This window comes from Populus nigra, chromosome 5, assembly GCF_951802175.1.
Source record: "Populus nigra chromosome 5, ddPopNigr1.1, whole genome shotgun sequence".
Classification (NCBI taxonomy): domain Eukaryota; kingdom Viridiplantae; phylum Streptophyta; class Magnoliopsida; order Malpighiales; family Salicaceae; genus Populus; species Populus nigra.
Genome location: NC_084856.1, coordinates 20,674,745 through 20,696,177, shown reverse-complemented (window position 1 = coordinate 20,696,177; position 21,433 = coordinate 20,674,745). Strand labels below are relative to the sequence as shown.

General features: G+C 35.3%; 3 protein-coding genes across 8 annotated transcripts; 2 read left to right on the top strand and 1 right to left on the bottom strand.

Annotated features, from left to right (window-relative positions):
* Nucleotides 1-389: 389 nt before the first annotated feature.
* LOC133695388 (uncharacterized) lies at nt 390-5,179 on the top strand. 4 transcript variants are annotated; one of them, XM_062117364.1, is made up of 6 exons: nt 390-555; nt 804-886; nt 970-2,474; nt 3,593-3,693; nt 3,822-4,447; nt 4,885-5,179. In XM_062117364.1, the coding sequence occupies exon 3, from the start codon at nt 1,051-1,053 to the stop codon at nt 1,948-1,950; it is 900 nt and encodes a 299-aa protein (XP_061973348.1). In that variant the 5' UTR covers nt 390-555; nt 804-886; nt 970-1,050; the 3' UTR covers nt 1,951-2,474; nt 3,593-3,693; nt 3,822-4,447; nt 4,885-5,179. The 4 variants fall into 4 exon arrangements, with proteins under 4 accessions (XP_061973348.1, XP_061973347.1, XP_061973346.1 ...); XM_062117363.1 differs by lacking the exon at nt 390-555 and having other exon boundaries at nt 620-886; nt 4,901-5,179; XM_062117362.1 differs by lacking the exon at nt 390-555 and having other exon boundaries at nt 620-886.
* Nucleotides 5,180-9,858: 4,679 nt separating this feature from the next.
* Nucleotides 9,859-15,813, top strand: LOC133693805 (protein tesmin/TSO1-like CXC 2). Of its 3 annotated transcripts, none has more exons than XM_062115127.1 (10): nt 9,859-10,197; nt 10,837-11,000; nt 11,102-11,831; nt 13,114-13,568; nt 13,647-13,718; nt 14,104-14,284; nt 14,527-14,622; nt 14,723-14,789; nt 14,974-15,103; nt 15,194-15,813. In XM_062115127.1, exons 1-10 carry the CDS (start codon nt 9,874-9,876, stop codon nt 15,543-15,545), a joined length of 2,571 nt encoding a protein of 856 aa, XP_061971111.1. In that variant the 5' UTR covers nt 9,859-9,873; the 3' UTR covers nt 15,546-15,813. The 3 variants fall into 3 exon arrangements, with proteins under 3 accessions (XP_061971111.1, XP_061971109.1, XP_061971112.1); XM_062115125.1 differs by having other exon boundaries at nt 13,111-13,568; XM_062115128.1 differs by lacking the exon at nt 9,859-10,197 and adding an exon at nt 10,597-10,690 and having other exon boundaries at nt 13,111-13,568.
* Nucleotides 15,814-19,004: 3,191 nt separating this feature from the next.
* On the bottom strand, nt 19,005-21,262 carry LOC133693588 (small ribosomal subunit protein eS1). Its single transcript, XM_062114824.1, has 7 exons — nt 21,104-21,262; nt 20,970-21,017; nt 20,749-20,854; nt 20,072-20,209; nt 19,768-19,953; nt 19,471-19,671; nt 19,005-19,319 (listed from the first exon to the last, which is right to left on the bottom strand). Exons 1-7 carry the CDS (start codon nt 21,112-21,114, stop codon nt 19,224-19,226), a joined length of 786 nt encoding a protein of 261 aa, XP_061970808.1. The 5' UTR covers nt 21,115-21,262; the 3' UTR covers nt 19,005-19,223.
* Nucleotides 21,263-21,433: the final 171 nt, after the last annotated feature.

The following is a 21,433-nucleotide window of genomic DNA, read 5'->3' as shown; positions in this document are numbered from 1 at the left end:
GTGTCCATTATGAAATTCAAGATATAACAGCATGGATTAAAAAGAGAGAGAAGAATGGTTTTGTGAGATCTTTATTTCCCAACGAACTGTGGGTGTTTTATAAAGAAAACTCGATTAAATGTGACATCGTGCTTGCATTAACTTTGTAAGAAGTTGGAACCCTCGTTAAAGAACCGTTTCTCTCCTAAAAAAATGTTTCTTGGCCTCTCAATCTCTTCCTTAAAAATCCTTAATTACATGCAGAAATTGAAGCCTAAAGATTTCTTCATATTTAAAGTCCCTTCCATGAAACTGAAGCTTTCAACTCAGTCCTCGTTTACATGCGGACATGTCAGGTTAAAAGGGAAGGTCGAGAGAGGGGGGGGGGGGGGGGATTGAAAGACACATCCATTCATAGAGAGAAAAAGGAAAGACAGATGCTCTTTTTTTTTAAAAAAAATTTCTCAATGTAGAGTACTATTCAAAGACCACCCTTTCCAGCAATACACAGTTGCTTTGTCAGTAAAGTTTCCCTTTTTTTGTTCCCTTGGTTATTTCAGCTGTCACTTTCTTGAGGTATACATGTTTGTTTATCTGGTATTCCTTTTTATTTATTGTAATAAAAATTTCAAATATTTTTCATTTTGATTATAAATTGTTAGAGATGGCATTGACAGTGAAATAAGTCTACTTTCTGTCTGCTTCTCTCGTTAGTTACTTTATTACCAGAACTCGCCAACATTCCTCGTTTTTGTCTTCAGTTTAGATGTGCTAGCAGTTTCTCTGGCTTTCTTTAAGCTTTTTTCTTTAATGGCTTCCTGCAGAAATGCATCAAACCAGACCTTGCCCGGATCAAAATCAAGTCTTGATTAGGTGTTTTTGAAGCATTTCTGATACGGTTTTTGAGGTAAGAGCCTCTTCTTTTGTCAACTTGTGGTTTTGTTTTTTTATTTTCTGTTTCTGAGTTTTTATGTGTTGTGTTCATTTTAGCTGCGAAATTCTGGAGCAAGTGTTTGCGAGAAGTCCTAGAGAGAGTTTTGGAGTAGTAAAGTTCTGTTCTTTGGTGCTAAAATGAGAGATTTCCCATCTTGTTTTGGTGAAAATGGGGTACAAATAGCTGATTCTTCGTCTTCAAATACTAGTAAAAATGCACAGAATTTGGTTACCTGTGTGTATCAATGTCGAATTCGAGGCCGATCTTGCTTGATCACTATAACGTGGAGTAAGAATTTGATGGGTCAAGGCCTAAGTGTAGGGATTGATGATTCTGCAAATCAGTGTTTATGCAAGGTTGATATTAAACCGTGGTTGTTCTCAAAAAGAAAAGGGTCTAAGAGCTTAGAAGCATATTCTTGTAAAATTGACATATACTGGGACCTTTCATCGGCTAAATTTGGATCTGGTCCTGAACCATTTGAGGGCTTTTATGTTGCTGTTGTTGTGGATAGGCAAATGGTTCTGATTCTCGGGGATATGAGAAAAGAAGCTTTCAAGAAAACTGGTGCCACTCCTATTCCTTCCAATGCTGTTTTTGTTGCTAAGAGAGAGCATGTCTTTGGAAAGAAAGTGTTCTGTACCAAGGCTCGGTTTTGTGACAATGGTCAAATCCATGATCTCATGATTGAATGCGACACAATTGGTGTCAGTGATCCGTGTCTTTTGGTTCGTGTGGACTGCAAGACCGTGATGCAGGTGAAGCGACTCCGATGGAAGTTCCGGGGGAACCACACCATTTTGGTTGACGGGCTAGCAATTGAAGTGTTCTGGGATGTACATAATTGGCTCTTTGGTGCATCAGTTGGAAATGCTGTTTTTATGTTCAAGACCTGCACGTCAGCCGAGAAGTTATGGTCTAGCCAACAACTTTCAGATCCAAATGTGTTGCCGTGGTCCTTCTCCCAGAGATTTCTGGATTCCAAATCACAAAATCTTGGTTTTTCATTGATTTTGTATGCTTGGAAGCATGAATAGAGAGACTCAGAAATCTTCTTTGAGTGCTAACAAAAACATTAGTGAGTTGTGATATTTATTAATCATGTGATTGGTTACACTTAATTTTATTAAACAGATCCATTTGTTTTTTACTTCGCCTTTTTTTTCAGTTGACAATTTCAGCTATTGAATGGATCAGATAGAATTGTGTTTTCAGTTACCTGTGCATCCTTCATGATGTATTTCTCATATTCATTTTTATGTTTCCTATTAGAAATCCAATATCAAGGAAATATTTATCTTCAATGTAGCCTTTTTTGTGGCCTGAATTTGTTAGACCACATGCAGCTTTTAGCATATCCTGCTGCGGTGACTTTTCTCGTTGAATTCCTCATCATGAATTCGTGGTATAGAATATCTGAACTGTATGTGCTCCCTTTTCCTAAAGTTGTTCCAGGCGATGCCAAAATTATATCTGGGTGACTTGCCATTAGCTGGAATCGATCTCCATGTGATGCAGGTGTCGTGGTTATTTCATCTAACTCGGGGAGACAAAGTACAAGGTTAGTTTATGTTTGGTAAGTTTGTTGTTCATGTCAGTTGGCTTGTTTTCTAGAACGCATAGAGGACACTGTGCTACAAGATAGGGGAGTTTTAACTCGAGTCATGCTGTTTCTTAATCCCTGCTTTTAAGGGTAGCGAAGCAGACCATTGGCTATGGAGCACTAAGGGTATCAGACACTTTTTTTCATGCACAGTACAGTCGTGGTGGTTGCTGTTTAAAGTTGATCCTTCCATGCCTGTGCTTGAGTCTATAGTCGTGTTTGCTAGTGAAACCTCAAGTGAAACAGCGTAAATTGATGATCATACGAGTGGGTTAGTAGTTTGTACTGAATCAAATGCCTACTTTTGATGAAAACACAGCTTACTCATTCTATATAATTTTGCTTGGAATTTTTATTATGAGCATAGAACATCTAATTGCAATCATCAAAAGCTCAAAACTTGCGCGGGCTGGCCAGAGAAATCCGTTGTGAATCTTCTGAACGACTATTCTACCTATGGCAGTGGATAGTGGTCGGAAAGTGACAGGGATAAGATTTGGGCTCCTCCACATAGCTCGCTAGATTGGACTCAAGTGTCTGCAAGACCACTTATCTTCTCTACAGATCAGCCATGCACCCCCCTGCACCGGGACTGACAGCTCATTCCCCTTTTGGGTGGACCTGTCGCTCGGCCCCCCTCAGCCTGGTTGTGCGCGCGTGCGCCCCCCTCCTTAGTGAACCGGCCACATGTCTCCCCGGCCTGACTTCACATCCCTCTATGGTGGACTAGCCGAGCATTTCCCCAGACTGACCTTGCTTCCCTTTCAACGGACTGGTCAGATGTCCCTCCGAACTGAATTTGCTTCCCCCTCAATGGATTGGCCAAGCATTCCCCAGGCTAACTTTACATCCCCTTCGGTGGACTGGCCATGCACCCCGTTCAAGGCTTATATCCTAGGTGTACTACCCTTGTTCCACTCGCCACCAACTGTAGAGACAAAACATACATGCATTAAATGCCCATGCATCCTTCTTCCATAATGGAGTTCACAAAATGATGTTATCGCATGCCTATACAACAGTGTTAATTTAAGCATCCGACGGTCTTTAAGCCTAATAGAAAACTTGTTTTGCAGGTGTTCCAACAATTTTAATCTCCCAATCCAATTCATCAGCATTGAAAAGACTCAAATCTAGTGAGGTTTTTCGGGAACCTCGTCAGAAAGGCCTACTCAAGGTAAAGGAGGGTAATTGTTGTAACTTAAAGAGTATTAGAATTCTTTGCTTGAAAATTCGAATTCCAGACTCCGTTGAAATTAATTGTGCTACTCCTTTATCAACTCATCTGTATCGATTTACATGCAGGGACAAAACTTCAGCAGATAACTTTCAAGTGTGGCCACAGGACAGTGAGAAACACTGTCGTTGGATGGGAGGGACTTGTAATTTTCTTTCGGGTTTGGTTTTCTATGAATGCCCTGTTTGAGCATATGGAGTTACTGACTTCTAACTTCTCGTGTGGAGCTTCTATTCTTCCCAGTTTGGGGCTACTATGAACATAATTAGCTGCACCATTCCTGTCATCTTTTTTATTGAATTGCAGGCTTTTGTATCTTTGGTTGGTTGGGAGGGCAACTGTGTTTTCGTTCTTTGCACCTTGATTATTATGTTTACTGTTTCAGTGGTGCTCCAGTTCCCTTCCTTTCTCTTTCACAGCTGGTTCTTAACCACTGGGGAGACAAAATAACATGCGTCTCTCTCCATCTTGCTCAACTATCTTCTGTGCTCTTTTCTGTTTAAAGGACGAAGAGCAGTTATAATTGCCTGTGTCAAAGCATTGCAGGAGGTTATTGCTCTGCAGGATTTCAGCGGGGTATATCAGAGCTCAATCACTCCAACATTCATTCTTGTATGTATTCACCTTAGTTGGGTGATGCAATGGATGTGTGGTGATCTTTTGAAAATTCGTTCCATCTTGTGACATGCTACAGGTGACCTTCCGACACGTTGAAGCATTTCTCTGTTTGGTTTTAGATCTATAACATGTAAGATGTGAAGTATGATGGGAGTCATATCACTGAATTGTTCAGAGTTTTGTCATTATATTGTGTTCTGTGGTGGTGGTTGTGCCATCCGAAGTTAGTTGTGTTTCAGAAATTATTTACGATGAAAACAAATAAAGAGTTGACTTGTATACATGAAAATATTGTTTTTAAAATTTTTTATTTATATTATATAAAAACAATACCTTCAGATACAACTAACCTCTAAACATCTAAAGAAATGAGAAGAGAAGAGAAGAAAAAAAATACATTTTTTTTCTGTATAACAAATTAATCTTATTGATATATTAAATATCAAATGCTATCTTTTGATATTATAAACACTTAGAAAATCCCTCTACACTTATTTTCTGTTTGTTTGACAGTGAAGCTGATATGCAGAATCTAGAATGCAATTTCATCGTAAGTTCAAGACTGCGAATTGCCTGGAATCTCACCTAGAAGCTCATGTCAGTCCAGTTCAGGTGACTCTGGTTGCAAGGCATGCTCGTATACTTAATGATTCAAGCCTCCAGCTATTCTTCATGTCCAGTCTCAATTTAAGTTTCTAGCTGGCATGTTTAGACATTGCAGGCATGAAAGCTTGCTGTAATTCTCTTCACTTCATCCTTGGGGGATTGAAATTTTGATATACATGACAAGAGTATATGCTTGGTTACAGCCTACAGCATCAGACACAACTTGAGCTGGTCCTGTGTTCAGAGATGTACCTAACATAAATCCAACCTCTTTAATTTTCTGCTCCAGAACAAAACAGTGCAGATACTTGAGCATGTGAACAGAGGTCAAGCCTGTGATGGAGGTGGTCGGCATGGTGATTCCTGTCTGTGAGGCCATTCCAATTGTGTCAAGACAAAAACAGAAAGTCTTATTCCAATTATGATACGTTTATTTGCTTTGCTGGAAATTGATTTTCTTTTAGAAAATAATTTTCATGCAAAGTAAATTTTTAAAAATTAAATTGTTTTCTAATATTTGATATATCGTAGAAAATTAATTGAGAAATGTTTTCCTGCATAGAAAGTGAATTTAAAAATAATTTTTTAATTTTTTAATTTTTTTTAATTTTGTTAAAATAATAAAGACTAAATCTGACAAATAAAAATGTTGAAGGAATATGGAGTTAAAAAAAATAATCTAATTTCATAAATTATTTCAAATAAAATAAATTAAAATTAAAATAATGAAGGCAAATCTGACAATAAAAGAGTTGAAAGATGATGAAATAAAAAAAATATATAATTTTCTAAATTATTTTAAATAAAATAAATAGCAATAAAAAGAATGATGATCAAATCTGATAGATAAAAAATTTCAATTAAAAAAACAATAAAAAAACAAATCAAAATCAAAATCGATGTACAAATCAAATTTTAAGAGACAAAACTCAACAAAAAAATTAAAATAAAATATATAACAGTCAAAAGATTTTAATAAAAGAAATAAATAAAAGAATAATTATGAATTTTTTATAATTTTATAAAAATATTTTCCGCTAAAAATATAAAAAAATTAAACTTTTCTTTTTTTTACCAAAAAGTATTTTGCATTTATGAACTTTTTTAAAAGGAAAAGAAACATGATTTTAAGGAGCATGTATGAAACAAACCGGCCTGGGTCCTAGTCTAGAGCTAGATTTTTGTCTGGATTTAAGGTTGCATCTTTGAATAGACTGACATGATCTTTTCAACCTATTCAAAAGCATTTTATCTACCGTCCAAGTTATATTACCCAGAAAATCTAGCTTTTAATTTTGCCTGCGGATTTACTCACTCGTGATTTGCTTTTGATTTGAATTTAGATTTTAAAAGAAATCAAAAATCAATTCAAAATTAATTTTATTTGAATAAATAAATCTGTGATTAAAATTTAAATTGATTTTAAAAAAAATCAAAATAATATTATTTTAATTTTTTGTAAAAAAAAATGAAATTATGATTGGTTAAGTATATAAATAGTGTTATTAGACACGCGGTCTAGGTTAAGCTTTATATTTGTTGTCCGAATCCTCACAGAATCCAAGAAGGCCTCCCATTAAAACGTCCAGTCATTTACCTGCACGACAAAAAGTAGCCTGTCCTTGACCCGACTGTATTAGTGTTTTTTTGTTTTTTTAATAAATCTTAGAGTTCAAACCAATCTTTTATGAAAAATTAAAATAAATCCAATAAAAACTCTATTTATTTAACTGGAGATTCGTGGTGGATTGGGGTTTTTTTTCAACCAAAAAACGGTGAATTTTTAGGTTTTTTTTACCTTTTTTTTCATAAGCAATATCAAGTGTAAATCAAAAACATTGTGTAAATAATTTGTGTTAATAAATAAAACAAATCATCGACAATAATTAAATACATATCTAAAAAGGTTAAGAAACAAATATAAATAAAGATATTTAATCTTATAACATGATTCATTTATATGATTATATTCAATGACTTTGTTTATCAAAATTAATTTTTTATTTAATCATACAATAGTAGAAACAAACACATACATAAGATGATTAAATAAAATTAAAGAGAATAAATTATTATTAAAAATAACTATTTTTTATTTTTCAAAATAAAATTCAATTATATAATATATATAAAAAAATTATCTTGTTCGGTCCAATCTTATATGCGCGAGCCTAATACCTTTTCTTTGCTGGTTACTAACTCGTATCGAAGTTCATTGTATAAACACTAAAACAAAAAGGTTTAATTTTTTCAATATGAGATTAGAAACCCATTAATATATATACTTCATATTTATAAGAAGAAAGTTGTGTTTTATCAATATGGAATAAAAAAATTTTTTTGTTCAAATACTTCAACTTAAAAATGATAAGATAAAATCTTTTCAATTTATGATAAAAAAACATTTTAAAATAATATTTTAAACTTCTATTTTTACAATATGTATAACTTACATCTATATAGATTATTTATTAACTTTTTTTACATGGAATATTAAAACCTTAAGAATTTTATTTTTATTTTTTCAACATGACCCAGGACCTAACCCCTTGACTGGGTCTTATAACCATGCTTTCAATGGCTCGTGTGACCCACTCTAATCACAATTGGTGACATTTTCTAGTGTTGTTAGGTTCGTCTCATCGAGATCTTTTTTATAATACAAATGGTATCGTCATCAAAGTTTCCGTATGTTTTCAGGGTCTTTTTTTTTTTTCATTGGCTTTTCTTTCTCTCCTTTATCATCATTATTATATTTTATAGGTGATTTAATAATCCAAGAGAGTCACATCTAACACATGGAACTTACCAAACTATGTTACTTTTCTAGATATTTTTTAACCATGTTATTTTTTTATTTTTGTAACTATGCTAAGGTGGAAAAAACAAACCTTTGCAACTCACATCCCCCACAATGCTTGCGCGTTACAAGACACAGGTTAGCTTGGCGTATCAATTTAGTGATCTATCAACTTGATTTGGTCAAGTGGGTTTTCTCAGTGACTTATTAATTTTAGGTTTGAATCGGTTCAGATTGATATAAAAATTATCTTTAAAAAAAATAATATCACTCTAGATATTTATTCCAAATCAAAAAAAGAAGCTTTTTTAGAGATTTTTAAAAAAAATTTCAAAATTTAGGTTGTTCACTTGGCTTGTGATTCCAATCTTATGACGAATAGACTCTCAAATTAAGTCATAATTGTTCTTTATATATTAATTTTTTGTAATAATTGAAAATTATTTCTTCTGAAAAGTATCTAATTTTCAATTTAAAATTATCAGAATGCAATAAACTAGGATGGAGTATATTATGATCCAAATCATATTATAATTGAAATAAAAAAAATCTAGAACTCAAGACAATCTATAATGAATCCACTAAATTTAATCATATTGCATGGGATTTGGACAACCTGCATCATATTAAAAAAAAAACAAAGGAGAAAACATTGTTCACTTGGAAACAATTTATTGTGGATGAGAATAGTAATTTTCTCATTCCTGGCCTTAAAAAAACCTCTTAGTCGTTTAGGGGTAAAATATTCTTTGCACTGTGATAATTATGGTGTTCTAAAATTGATTGGGGGCAAGACGGGCGTTTTGCATTTTAATTGTACAATAAATTTTCATCACTGCCCCTAAAAGAAATAGATTTTTAGCTTTTACCGAGGATTACTTTTGTATTTTTTAATTTTTATAGAAACAATGCATGGTAAAATAACCTGTGTACCATTGAAATGAAAGAAAAAAAAACTCACGATGGGGTTTTTTTGTAATTTTAAATTTTGTTGCACAATAAAAAGATCCCGGTGCCTTTGATGTCAAATAATTTAACCATTGGGTTAAAGGGTATTTTCTATCATTTTATTGCTGATTTGTTTTGGGCTGGGTCATTTAAGCATTTTAAGTTGGGTCATTTTAAGTATTTTAATAAATAAAAATAAACTAAAAAAATATATTGACATGTGTTGCGCATGCATCAGTCGTTTTGTTGTCTTAGAACGGTGTATACAATTAATTTCAGAGGCCAAAATTGTCATTATGAGATCGCTTTCGATGCATCTTGACTTATTCTTTATGAAAAATGTGGTGCCTCCATAGACGAGTTTCCTCTCTTTCTCGATCTTTATGCATGCTCTATAATTTTTCAAATCAACCATTAAATTTTTTTTCTTTTGATTTAGTCCGTGTTTTTTTTGTCATTGTTTACTTTATTTAAAATAATTTATGAAGTTAAAACTTTATTCTCATTTAATGTTTTAATTTGTCAAATTTGATTTATATTCTTTTAATTGTTATTTATAAAATATAAGATAATTTTTTGTTTTGATTTTTTTTTCTAATTTTACCCTTCATTATTATTTTTTCATAGTAGATTTCATCTTTGCTCTTTTGGTTGTTGTTGTTTTTTTTCTTTGCAAAGTTTTTTTTTTTAAATTAGTTTTTTTTACTCGATTTTGTCCTTCAACTTTTAATTTGTTTGAATTTTAGTTTATTAGGATCTCACAAGTTGTAAATTTTGAAAATTAACCTAGCTTTAGAGAGTTCACTCGGGATTTATTTGTTTTATTTAATATTTAATATTTTCTGAAGCTAATGTTTTTTTTTCTATTTTTTAGTATTTATTTAATTGGAGATTGAATTTTATTTTTTCTAACTTTTTGTGTTCTTTGTTTTACCATTTATTTTTTTGTACAGTTTATCTATTTTTATTGTCTATAGTTTAAATTAAATTATTACATTACTCAATCTTACTGGATTTAGTCAAATTAATAACTCTAGCATCAATTTTTATTTTTTAAGTATTACCGTTATCTAAACATCCATGGTATACATTAAAAAAATAAATTGATTGGCCCGAGCGTAGTGTGTACACGTGTCGTAATATTTAAAATGGATGAAAAGGTTACTGGCAAGCAAACAAACAAAATGGGTTTTAGGGTTGTGGCCCAAAATCTAATCAAAACATACAAAATCTGCTTTCTTCCCGCCTTCGCGCCCCTCTTAACCTTCTCTCTCTTCATTTCTTCTCTCTTCAGACAGACACACCCGAACAACAATAAGAAACGTTTTGGAGAGAGAAAGGAGGTGGGTGTTTTCAGCTTCGTAACTGAGGATCTTTTAGAGGTAGAAGAGAAGTGTATTCAAGTTCTAATGGAGCTAAACACACCCAATAAGAACCAAATCCCCGCTACTAACCCCCTCTCTCAATTTGAGGTCTGCTTTCTCTAACCCTCTTTAATTTTTCATTTCTTTTTGTATTACATGCTTAATTCTATGTGAGTTTTTATTTTTTGGTATTTTGGGTGTTTCTTCTTTCTCAGAGCGAGGGTAGAATCATGGGTTGTGGTTTTTTTGTGTGTTTTTCTCTAGGCTTTAGCTGGGTTTTGGGTTGTTTTGCTTAAAAATTGAGATTTTGGTTGCTTTTTTGCTGTTCCTGAGGTTTGCATGGTGCTTTATGTTTGTGTCTGCGTATACTTGTGTGAACTGCTTTGAATTTTTGTGGGTTTGGGTCCTTCATTGTTTTTTTTTCACTGTTAATGTAATTGGGTTTTTGGAGTTTTTGTTTATATATGTTAACTTGAAGGATATTGGTTTTATTTTTTACCAATTTATGAGAATGGAGATCGCAATTTTGGGTTCCAACTGAATTAGAAGAAGAAGATAAAAAATGAAAGATTTACCCTTTGCATATATTTTCCACGGTTAGGTCAGTATGCAAATTTTACGATTCTAGCTTTTGTCTTTTTGATTAGTTGGAAATTGTAATTTCCTTTTCTTGTCTTAGCTCTTGATCATTCGTCAATAGCCGGGCGTTAAGGCTGCTACTTAAGTAATGATTTGGTAACCTTGCAGGATTCTCCTGTGTTTAATTACATCAACAATCTCTCACCAATTGAGTTAGTCAAGTCCATGCACAATGGTCAAGCGTTCAACTTTCCGTCTTTTGCATCCCCTCTTTCTGTATTTGCTTCACCTCAGCTTAGTTCCCAAAGTGATGCTAGATCATTTATGAGAAGGTAAAATTGATTTTCTGGCTTTGTTCAACGGAATCAGGATCAAACAAATATCAATTGTTGTTGAAAACACGAGTTTAACTTAGTGTTGTGTCTTATGTTAGGGATCAATTCTCAGAGCCTTCAAAACCTGAGCTCCTTCAAAGTAAAGATGAAAATGACACAAGTATAGGGGTTTTTGAGGCTGCTCAATTGACTAGTTTGAGTGTTGAACAGTCAGAATGCTCCACTCCTGCAAATTCAAGTAAAGGGGTTATTACTAAGCTGCCTGGTGAGCACATGGAATTAGCAATTGAGGAGCCAGACAATTTGAAATATTATTGTGCTAGCCCAGATGATAACATTATCATGGTGCCTCTCAAAGCAATTATTGAGCCTCAGATGGCAGGCGATCCAAATGAGAGATATTGTTCGCGTAAAAGTGAAAAAGACTTGTGTAAAATTGGCCGAACTGGGCAGAATGAAGATGAAGCAGGATGTGATTGGGTGGCTCTGATTTCCGATGTAGCTGATATCTTGACCTTGGAGCCATCCATTGATGAGGAATCAGCTGAGAAGCAGAAAATGGTGGATCCTGGGACCATATCTTTTATCTCAAATGTCCTACAGGCCCCACAGGACAACAGCGATGATTCAGAGACTTCCTATTATGCAGGTTCTTCCCAGCAAAGGGAAATTGGAGAGCCAGGAATTCAGCCAGTAGAATCTGGGGAACAGAATGAAGCAGATCAGACACCATCTGTATTCTCTGGAACTTTACCAGATAAACCAATAGTCAATGATGCGGCTGCAAAAGTGGATATCAGGGGGAAAAGCTACCAGTCCAGCAGCAAGGTAAAAACTTAAGAATTAAGACTATTTGCATATACCTATGTTCTGATGGTTGTTGCCCGGTATTAAGTAAGCATCTTCTACTGGTCTGTTCTGTGAGTAACCTAGAAATTGACTGACATAACTGAGTAATCATTTTGTTCACTTCCTGAAAGCCTTTCATTCTTAAACTATGTATCAGTTATCTTGATAATGCGCATCCATACTTTTCAAATCACCTAGGGTCCTAGACTCTCAACCTCAATGTACTCTTGGTATAATGTCACTCTCACAAATATCACCAACCTTGGCTTATCATCATTCAATTGTACTTCATAAGATCAGAGTCTTTATGGCAGTGTTGCCATTAATTGTTAGAGGCAAGTAGGATGCTACATGCAGCACTGCTGTGTCTACATTTGGAGTGGACACCATACGCAAACCTTACTATTTTATTTTTGTTTATTGAGAATTGCAAACTTTTCTGATTTGGTGATAAATAAGTCATAATACATATATAGGCATTGGTGCTGGTGATTTTTCTGAGAATTTCAAATTCTCCTTGGTTTTTTTTCCCTAACCTGCAAAATATATTATTGTAATTAACAAGCTACTTGTTAGAGGATTCTTATTGCAGCTGGAAGTTTGTCTATTATGTCATATGAAATGTTCATGAAAAGTTGTGCCAATCAATGTGTTTAGTAAGAAGTTTGTGGCTCTGGTATAACTGGTAGAATCAAACAAAAGGCTTTTCATGCCCGCTGAACGTTGACACAGATGACTGATTTGATCATGTACAGCAGGATCACATGAAAGATAGAAAATGCATGTGTGCTGCAGATAGTGTTAGTCAGAAAATTTTTCCTTTTTGTTTTCACTGGTTCACTGGAATAGCATCATGAGCTCTTCCATACAGGATTGACATTTAGTATAAAATTTAAGCAATTAAGAGTAAATTAAAAATGGAAATCCTAGAAGGTATGTGCAGATTTAAAGATGAATTAGGCCAGGGTGCAAGTGTATTCCTAGGTACAGAGTCAAAGGTGCTTAAGTTTACTTGCTCGCTAACCAAAGCTTCAACAAACACTTATATAGTTCTGCTGATATTTGTAGAAGGACCCAAAGTTGACCCTATTATGTAAAAGCGACAATTGGTTGTGTTATTTAATCATGCTGATGTCAGCAGCGAAAGTAGATTTTCTGTTCTATTATTAACTGTAGTTACATGGAATCCAATATTCCATGATACCACAGACTAATAAATGCTTCATTCGGTTAATTATTATTTTTTGACCATCTTTAGCAGCAGCATAAAATACGAAGGAGGTGCCTGGTTTTTGAGATGGGAGCTCATAAAAAGAAATTAGCATTTGAATCTAGTAGTTCAACCTCATCACAATCAGATCACATGGGTGCAAGCATAGAAAAGCATGCAACTCCGAGGACAGATAAGGGAAAAACATTGTCTGCATTACCTGGAAGGGGTATTGGTTTGCACTTGAATGCTCTTACATCTACAAGCAGTGGTAATGCTGTCAAGATTGAGACTCTAGCTTCTGGAAAGCAAGAAATAAGCCAGCCTCCTTCCCCTGCTGCACACATGGCATCTGGTTTAGATCCTGTTAGTAAATCCTTAGCTCTGATTACTGTGGAAACAGATTTTGTTCCTTTTGATAACGAAGATAAGGTTATGGAAAATGTTCCTCGGACATCGATGGTTGTGACTGAAGACTATGGCATAAGCAGTCCCAAAATGAAGAGGTACATGTAGGAGTCAATACATTTTAATCTCTGTAATCAAATTCCCCAGCCAAAAATTTTGAATTTTTTAAATTTCAGGCAAAAATTTGAATATCTTGGAGCATCATCATGCAAGCGCTGCAATTGTAAGAGATCAAAATGCCTAAAGCTGTAAGTTCAGTTCAGTAGTTTATATGTGCGATTCTTGGAGGACCTAACTACTCAAAATTCATCATCTTAATTCTTTCATTTGCTTTAGCATGATAAATTCTATAATTGCAATAAATATGAATGAAACTAGGCAGAATCTGAGGGCTGGTTAATCTCTTTGATTCAAATGCTCAATGATTGTAAATTGGCCTTGAAACACAGGGTTTCAGAATCTTGATGACAGTGGATCAAATCAGTATGTCTTTACTTTCCATCTCCTAGACATGCTTAACTGCTCACTTTCTAGACGGTGTAAAACAGATATCAAATCACATAAGGAATTGAGTCAGTTACATTTTTATATTGTGGTTATCATATTTTTACAAGATTGTGTTATTTGGTACAGTTATTGCGAATGCTTTGCTGCTGGTCTCTACTGTATTGAGCCTTGTTCGTGTCTAGAGTGTTCTAACAATCCTGCTCATGAAGATACTGTTCTGGAAACTCGTAGACAGATTGAGTCTCGCAACCCTCTTGCATTTGCTCCCAAAGTGATTAGAAACTCGGATTCTGTTTCTGAATTTGGGGTAGGAAATTCTCCTAAACTACATTGTTATTAGATGATAAAATTTGCTGACATCATAGTGATCACATCTAATGCTCAATTTTGCTAGAGCATTGTTTCATTTGTGAGTTAAAAAACCACAATGATGCAAAGCTTTGCTAAAATTCATAAAGAGGATTGCATGTTCAAGGTTGTGGTGCCATTGCAAATGGTCATGATGTATTTTGCCTTCGAACCACGTGCACTCAATTTTTGTTCATGCAGGAGGAGACTAATAAAACTCCAGCTTCAGCCAGGCATAAAAGAGGATGCAACTGTAAAAAGTCAAGTTGTCTAAAGAAATACTGCGAATGCTTTCAGGTTAATATTGCAAATGCTTCCTGATTTACCAGTTGTCCCTTTCTATTTGCATTGTTCGTTATCCCATCTAACATGGAGAAAACGTTACTTGTGTATAAAGGGTGGTGTTGGTTGCTCTTCCTACTGTAGATGTGAAGGATGTAAAAACACCTTTGGTTGCAAGAATGGTAAGTGGTATCATATTCTCCAAGCTCCCATGCAGGTCCTAGCAATTGAATTAACCTATTCAAAGTTAGATATCTTACTTTCCAAAATTATCTCATCTATGGCAGTCTTTGGAAACTGCTCATGCTTTCTCTAATAAAAGGGCTAATAATTTTATTTGTTTTAATTATTTTGAACTAATCATAGGAGTGGAAGAAAATGACATCAAATGGGGGGAATCTAAAATCCACGAGAACACATCAAACCTGAATTTACTTGATATAATTGAAAAGGGTGAAGATCATCCAGATCTTACGGTACCTTCTAAAGATTCCAGGTATGATACATTAACCTACTATTGGTTCAGCATAGCATTTGTATTGATCATGTTATCTGTTTTAAAGATTTAAGGTTTATACATATTTAGGTCTCCAGTTCATCCACAAATCCCCATCAGTGGGCAGCTCTCAGGATCATCCCTTTGCGATGTTGGTCCATCAACTAAAATGCGCCCTATCCAGAGATTTAGAACAAATTTTTTCTATCACCAGCCTAAATATGAGAAGCATCTTCAGGTAATTCCAGAAGATGAAACTCCTGAGATTCTGAACAGAAATTGCTTGCCTACAAGTGGAGTTAAGTCGGTCTCTCCAAACTCCAAAAGGGTTTCACCCCCTCATCATGGTTTTGGGCCATCAACTACTTGGAGGAGGGGTAGAAAGTTGATTCTGAGATCTGTCTCTCCATCCCCATCTCTCAACCCACCATGTGAGCAATGAACTTCAACCTCTCCTATGACATGCTGTCTTGTGATGCAAAGGCATGCTGTTTACTTGTTTGAGTTTCAGCTATTAATCAAGTTTCTCATTGTATAATAGTACAATAAGAATTCGCTTCCCCATAATGCTAGCCCCTGTAGAACTTATTCCATGAGAATCTATGCCGTGTCTATAATAGATGTGTTTACAAGATGAAAGCCGTGCCTGTAGCATAACTATACATTTGTATAAATTGGTCGTTAAAATTATTAGTTTTCATTTGTTTGTATTCTGTTCTTGGTCAGAAGTTAGAATTGCTACCTTTTTTCCCCTCTTGCTTCCATATGAACTACACAGTTCAGGAACTCGAGGACAAACGAACATATCAGGAATCAACTGCAGCAGATATTTCAAATTACACGATCAGTCCCAGCTAATCATAATCAATTTATTAAGATGTCTCATTACAGCAGATATTATGTGAAAACTTTTGTTATGGACATGCTTGTGGTTTTTTAACCAAAGGTCAACTAAGAAAAAAAAAATTTCTTCTCCGCCTAGTGAAAGAGGACACGATGCTTTTCATGCAAGCTCAACCACACCTGTTGAAGAGAAGGATTTGGAGGAACGTGATAATGAAAAAGCTAAAAGTAGAGAGTAGGAGATGTGAATGGAGAGGCTACAGGATTTGCTAGTTACGAGGCCATGGATGGCTCAGTAGAATTGAAGACCTTGGGATGTTGAGGATCAAGATCAAGAGGACGATATAATGAGGACTGTCCCACCATTCGTCTCTCTGCAGCTGAAAAAAAGAGACTTCGTCAAAAGTGGGAACAAACCTAACCATAAAATTACTGGGGAAAAATAGGGTACAAGTTCCTTTTGGCTAGCCTTCTTCGGTCGTTGAAGTTGAGGAGGGTGACATGCTTGTTAATTTGGTCAATGACTTTTACTCGGCCAATTATTTTACTTGGGATGATCATAGAACAGTGCTTTTTGGAGGCCTATGGAAGGTTTCAGATCATATCCTGACTTTTCGTCAACAACATCCCGAATTTGATCACGATAAGGCCATTATTATTGAAAAGGCAGAGTTGTGTGGGTTCAAATTCATCGGCTTCATTTAGAGTATTATGATGAAGGCCTTATTGACCGAAACGGTTATCAGAATGGCAGGACCGTGAGAATTGATGATTCTACTTCAGAGGGTTCCCAAGCATCCTTGGCTCGTATTAGTGCAGAGGAAGGCTTTTCACACCCTACCAAACCACCAGATTAGTGTGCTTATCAGGGACAATCACAAGCAAGAGAGATGGATTCTTCTGAAGGAATGATAGAGGATTCAGTCTCTTGTAAAAGCTACATGGTTGGGTGAGTTAGAGGGTATGGTTGATGCTGCGATTTCTTTCCATCTATTTTTGTTTGTGGATATTATACTGGAACACAAGAGGGGCTGCTAGTTTTGATTTTAGTGCTCTCACTAAAATAAATAAGGGTTATTATGCTGTTTATTGCAGAGCCAAAGATCAGTAGTAGTGTTGCTGACAAAGTGGTTGAAAAGTTGGCTATGGCTTTTGTGAATTCTAAGTGGAGGAATCGTTTTGCTGATGCAGCAGTGCCGTATTTACCAAGGCTTAAGTCTGATCACCATCCAATCTGTCTAGTCAGTGCTCAGTGGGGAACTGGTGCAGTGTCTCTGTCAAAACAGCAGAAATAGATAGTCTTCAGAAGTCCCAATACATGTCCCTTGACATTCATCTTCATCACAAAAGCACGAGACAGTGAGATTAATCTGAGTGGTAATTTTCAAAATCAAAGGCAAGCTACTCGACAACTCATATCGAAACTATCCATGGCTTCTAAGAAGACCATATCCAATCTTTAGAGTTATTGCGAAATGGGACAGCTTCAATTCTTCTCCAGGTGTGCCAACCCCAAGTGAGCGTACCTCTGCTTGCAGCTCACGAGAAGAAATGGTCTAAACTTTAACAGCCTTAGACTGGTTAGACTTGGAGCTAAATCCAAGTCCGCATCAGTTCATGTCTGAATACTTTTTGGAACACTTGCATACATTAAGCAAGCCAGTATGAATTGACCAACTTGAAAGCATCAAATTCAATATCCACTTCCACAGTTAACACAGCAGTCTCATTAAAATACCCAGGTTTTCCATGAAGTAAAACCCATCAGAGGTTGTTATAATTCCTGACGATAACACACAAAATAAAATAATTCAAAAAAATTAATGTGGAAGCTCGGTTGGATCATGTCCACGCGTTTAGGCCATGGCTCAATTGAGCTACCCTTCTTTCTCTTATCCTTTCTCTTTTCTTTTATCCCTTCATCTTTCTTCTCTTGATCAGGCTAAATTGAGCTCTATAAAACTTGATTGGATCAAGGCCTAATCAATTTAAGTTTATTTTGCCGAGTTAGCTCCTTTAATTTATTTTTCATGAATGGTAATATGCATGATACTGTTTATAAATAATATTTTTTTACTTATATTTTTCTAGATATTTTACAAATATTTTTTAAAATTATTTATTCTCTGGTTTTGAAAAAAAATGGTGATTTTGATCTTAATAACATTATACAAAGATCACATTCAACGAGAGAACATATTGATCTCTTCTACACAAAAAAACACATATTTCATCATTTGAAACTTTCCCGTACTTTTCACTTGAAGTATATCTTGTTCAACAAGGAATTTATTTTGCAGCATCAATACATGTCCAAAACTCTTCAGAAAATCCATTTTTTTTAAGAAAAAGTTTTTACAAAACTTCATCCCCTGACAAGGATAAGGTAGCTCGCTTCTCCTATAGAGAGGTAAAGTTGGGCAAAATCAGGGCATAAGAGAATATTTCTCCATGGCTTACAAACATACCTGCGGTGGTGTAGAAGATAGTGATTGGGAGGTTACAGGAGATCAAAGAGAAGATGTGCTGTGGAAGCTGTGATATGTAGCACCTCCTGGGAACGACTTTTCACCTTCTTCTGCATTGAATGAGAGTTCCCTGAGCCTGTCTTTTTAAGATAGTTGCGGAGGATGAATGTCATTTGCTTTTGTTTCAATGGTTTTTTGGGATATGATCATTATTATGAGGACACTTATCTTGCATTCTATTAGAATTACTGACTATTCACATTCGTGAATCTAATACATTCTGTATAAACAAGTTATTTGAATCTATTTGAGATTAAAATGAGGGAAATTATCTTATAAAATACATAAGAGGAACAAGTCACACTCATCATCTCATTGGTGTTGGTATAATGAGAATTCATAACAAGGTTAAGAGAAAAAAAAATCCCATAAATTATATAAAAAGAAAATCCCATAATCTTATAAAAATTCATCATTTCATATCATTTGAAATATTGGAGTGGCATGTAAGGGGGTGAATTTTGGAGAGACATGTTACGGTGGAGGGCAATTATCAACTGTGGGTAGCAATATCTACTATGTTTGAAATGTTTCATGAATCCAGTAATTTCAACCATTTTATTATTGAAGAAACATCCTACATCAGCAAAGAGCAAACTTTAAATAAGGAGAGCGAGTATATATCAAGAAACCTCAGATCCAGGTACAAAGTAGGGGGCACAGTTTTGAAAAGAACAAAATTTCATCAATATATAATTTCTACTTGAAATGCTAATAAGCAAGTAGTGACTATCCTAATCCAAAAGAACTCAAGCTCCAACAACTTCAGTCTCCCCCTCGGCCATTGTTTCATCAGCAGGTCTGTCAATCTTCACACCAATATCCTGTGAGTAGTCACCATGAACCTGCACAAGAACAGCAGGAAAAGGACCGCCCCATCAATACATTAGCACTCCAACATTTCAAGTGAGCATGTTTAATGGTGCAATTCGAGATTCTTCTGTTGCAATATTGTGATAAAAATATGAAACTGTAGAATAAGCACGAGAAATATACCTCCATCAATTTTCCAAGATCAAATTTGGGAGCCTTCAAAATCTTGACTTTTCGGATGAAGACATTCTGTAAAGGGTATATGCCAGTTGTTGCCTTTTCAATCTCCTTACCAATCACCTCAGGGATGAACTTTTGCACCAAATCTTTCAAGTCACAGGATGAAGCCTGGTTGACCATAATTTCCCTCATCTTCCTACGAATCTGACATTAGGAACAGCCCATCAACCAACCAAGAGTTAACACACGCAACTAGTGCATCATCAGTTGAAAACATAAATCAGGGAGAAAAATGTAAACCTGACGGATCTGACTGCTTTGAGCATAGCATGTTCGCTTGACCTGGTTTGGACGCCGCTTGGTGAATGCAATGCAGAACATCCTGAGGGTGTAATTATCAGTGGTCTTGACATCCACATGGGCTTCAATCAGTGTTTGCCACTTTCGAACCAGAGACCTCAGCTTGTCAGTTGTGAAGCTCATTCCCTGAAATTTAGAATGAAAAGAAGAATTTGAGAAAACTTCAATATAACATAACACCGAAAAGCAGAATCATGGCCTTACTTGTTCGATAATAAAATTTTATGCCACAAAAAGTACTCACCCAAAAGTTTGTCAGCACATTCCTCCCTTGCACATCCTCAGCTCTGAGGCGGATCTTCCTGAAGGCATGATCCTCATCATTTTGAAGATCAGCAAGAGATACTTCAAAAACTCGATGTTTCAACCCCTCGGAAGCAATCTGTTAAAAACAAGCCAAATCCAATTTGAACACGCAACAAAACAAACACCTGAAAATATACCAGAATTCTATTTACAGTAGAACTTTCAACCAGCTATTCCCGATACAACAACGCAGCAGCAAATAAGCAACCCCAATAAAATCTTATTGTATGGATATCCATAGATCACTCTATGCATCACTCTAATATTAAAGCAAGGATCCAGAATACATGCAACACATCCATCACTCGACTCTCTTACAAATAGATTAGCACTAAGCATCATAAGACAGTCACATAGGTCGTCCATTACAATTTCCAGATAGCACATCATTCTATTTTTATTAATCCTTGTATTTCCAAGAAATTAAAGCAAACTCAGTGCTTCAAAAACACTACAACAGATACACATGCAAAAATCTTTGACAAGAATATGCATTCTCCCCTCTTTTGAACCAAAGGTAATAACAAGGGGAACAATATCATTTAATAAAAAATTCAGTTAAACAATAGCAAATGAAATAAGTGAGGAAAAAAGGAAAAAAAGATGAGACGAGACCTTAGTTCCTTGTGTTCTGGTGACAAGGGTTCTGCCAATATCTTTGACAGTGAAGCCAGATGGTGCCTTCACAACATACCAATCCTTCTTTGAAAATGGATCGGCTCTGTTTCAATTTTTTTCATCAAATCAGAGAAAAACCCACCACCAAATCTCTAAATAAATGCATAATAACTAGAAAATAAAGGATTTCTTCTTGTACTCTTTGCAGATATACTTACGCTTTCTTCTTCCCCCCTTTCTTTCCCTTTGAAATCCTCTTGTTCTTCCTGCAAAACAACACCAAACACATCAATAACCCCACGGCCATGTTTAGAAAGAGAGTGTATAGATTCTAGAGTGGGGGAGGGTGTACCCGACGGCCATGTTTAGAGAACAGCAAGCAGTTTTAGGGTTTGATTGCTGCCTTCCGCTTCTTCTGCTGCTGTGGTGAGAAAACAGACTGACAGTAAGTTGGTCCTTTATATTTATATACAAATCCTATTAGGGTTTACCTTTTTTATCTTCCATTTTCACTAGGGTTTCTTGCATGCATACGCGCCACCGTCTTTGCCCTTTTTTTTTTTTCCTTTTCTTCTTTTGATTTTACTATGTATTATGCAACAGAAATTATTTATTTTTTAAAACTAAGGTACGACGGCATGGAAAATTTTGTAATGCTGAGAGAAACTTGAATAATTTCTTT

Excerpts from the sequence above, each read along its gene's own strand:
- LOC133695388 (XM_062117364.1), top strand. The coding sequence starts at position 1,051 with ATGAGAGATTTCCCATCTTGTTTTGGTGAAAATGGGGTACAAATAGCT.
- LOC133693805 (XM_062115125.1), top strand. The coding sequence starts at position 9,874 with ATGGATGAAAAGGTTACTGGCAAGCAAACAAACAAAATGGGTTTTAGG. Across the intron at positions 10,198-10,836 it reads ACCCCCTCTCTCAATTTGAG|GATTCTCCTGTGTTTAATTA; the intron begins GTCTGCTTTCTC and ends GTAACCTTGCAG. Across the intron at positions 14,623-14,722 it reads AATACTGCGAATGCTTTCAG|GGTGGTGTTGGTTGCTCTTC; the intron begins GTTAATATTGCA and ends TTGTGTATAAAG.
- LOC133693588 (XM_062114824.1), bottom strand. Across the intron at positions 19,672-19,767 it reads AAAGCAGTCAGATCCGTCAG|ATTCGTAGGAAGATGAGGGA; the intron begins GTTTACATTTTT and ends TCCTAATGTCAG. Across the intron at positions 19,320-19,470 it reads ATCTTGGAAAATTGATGGAG|GTTCATGGTGACTACTCACA; the intron begins GTATATTTCTCG and ends GTTCTTGTGCAG.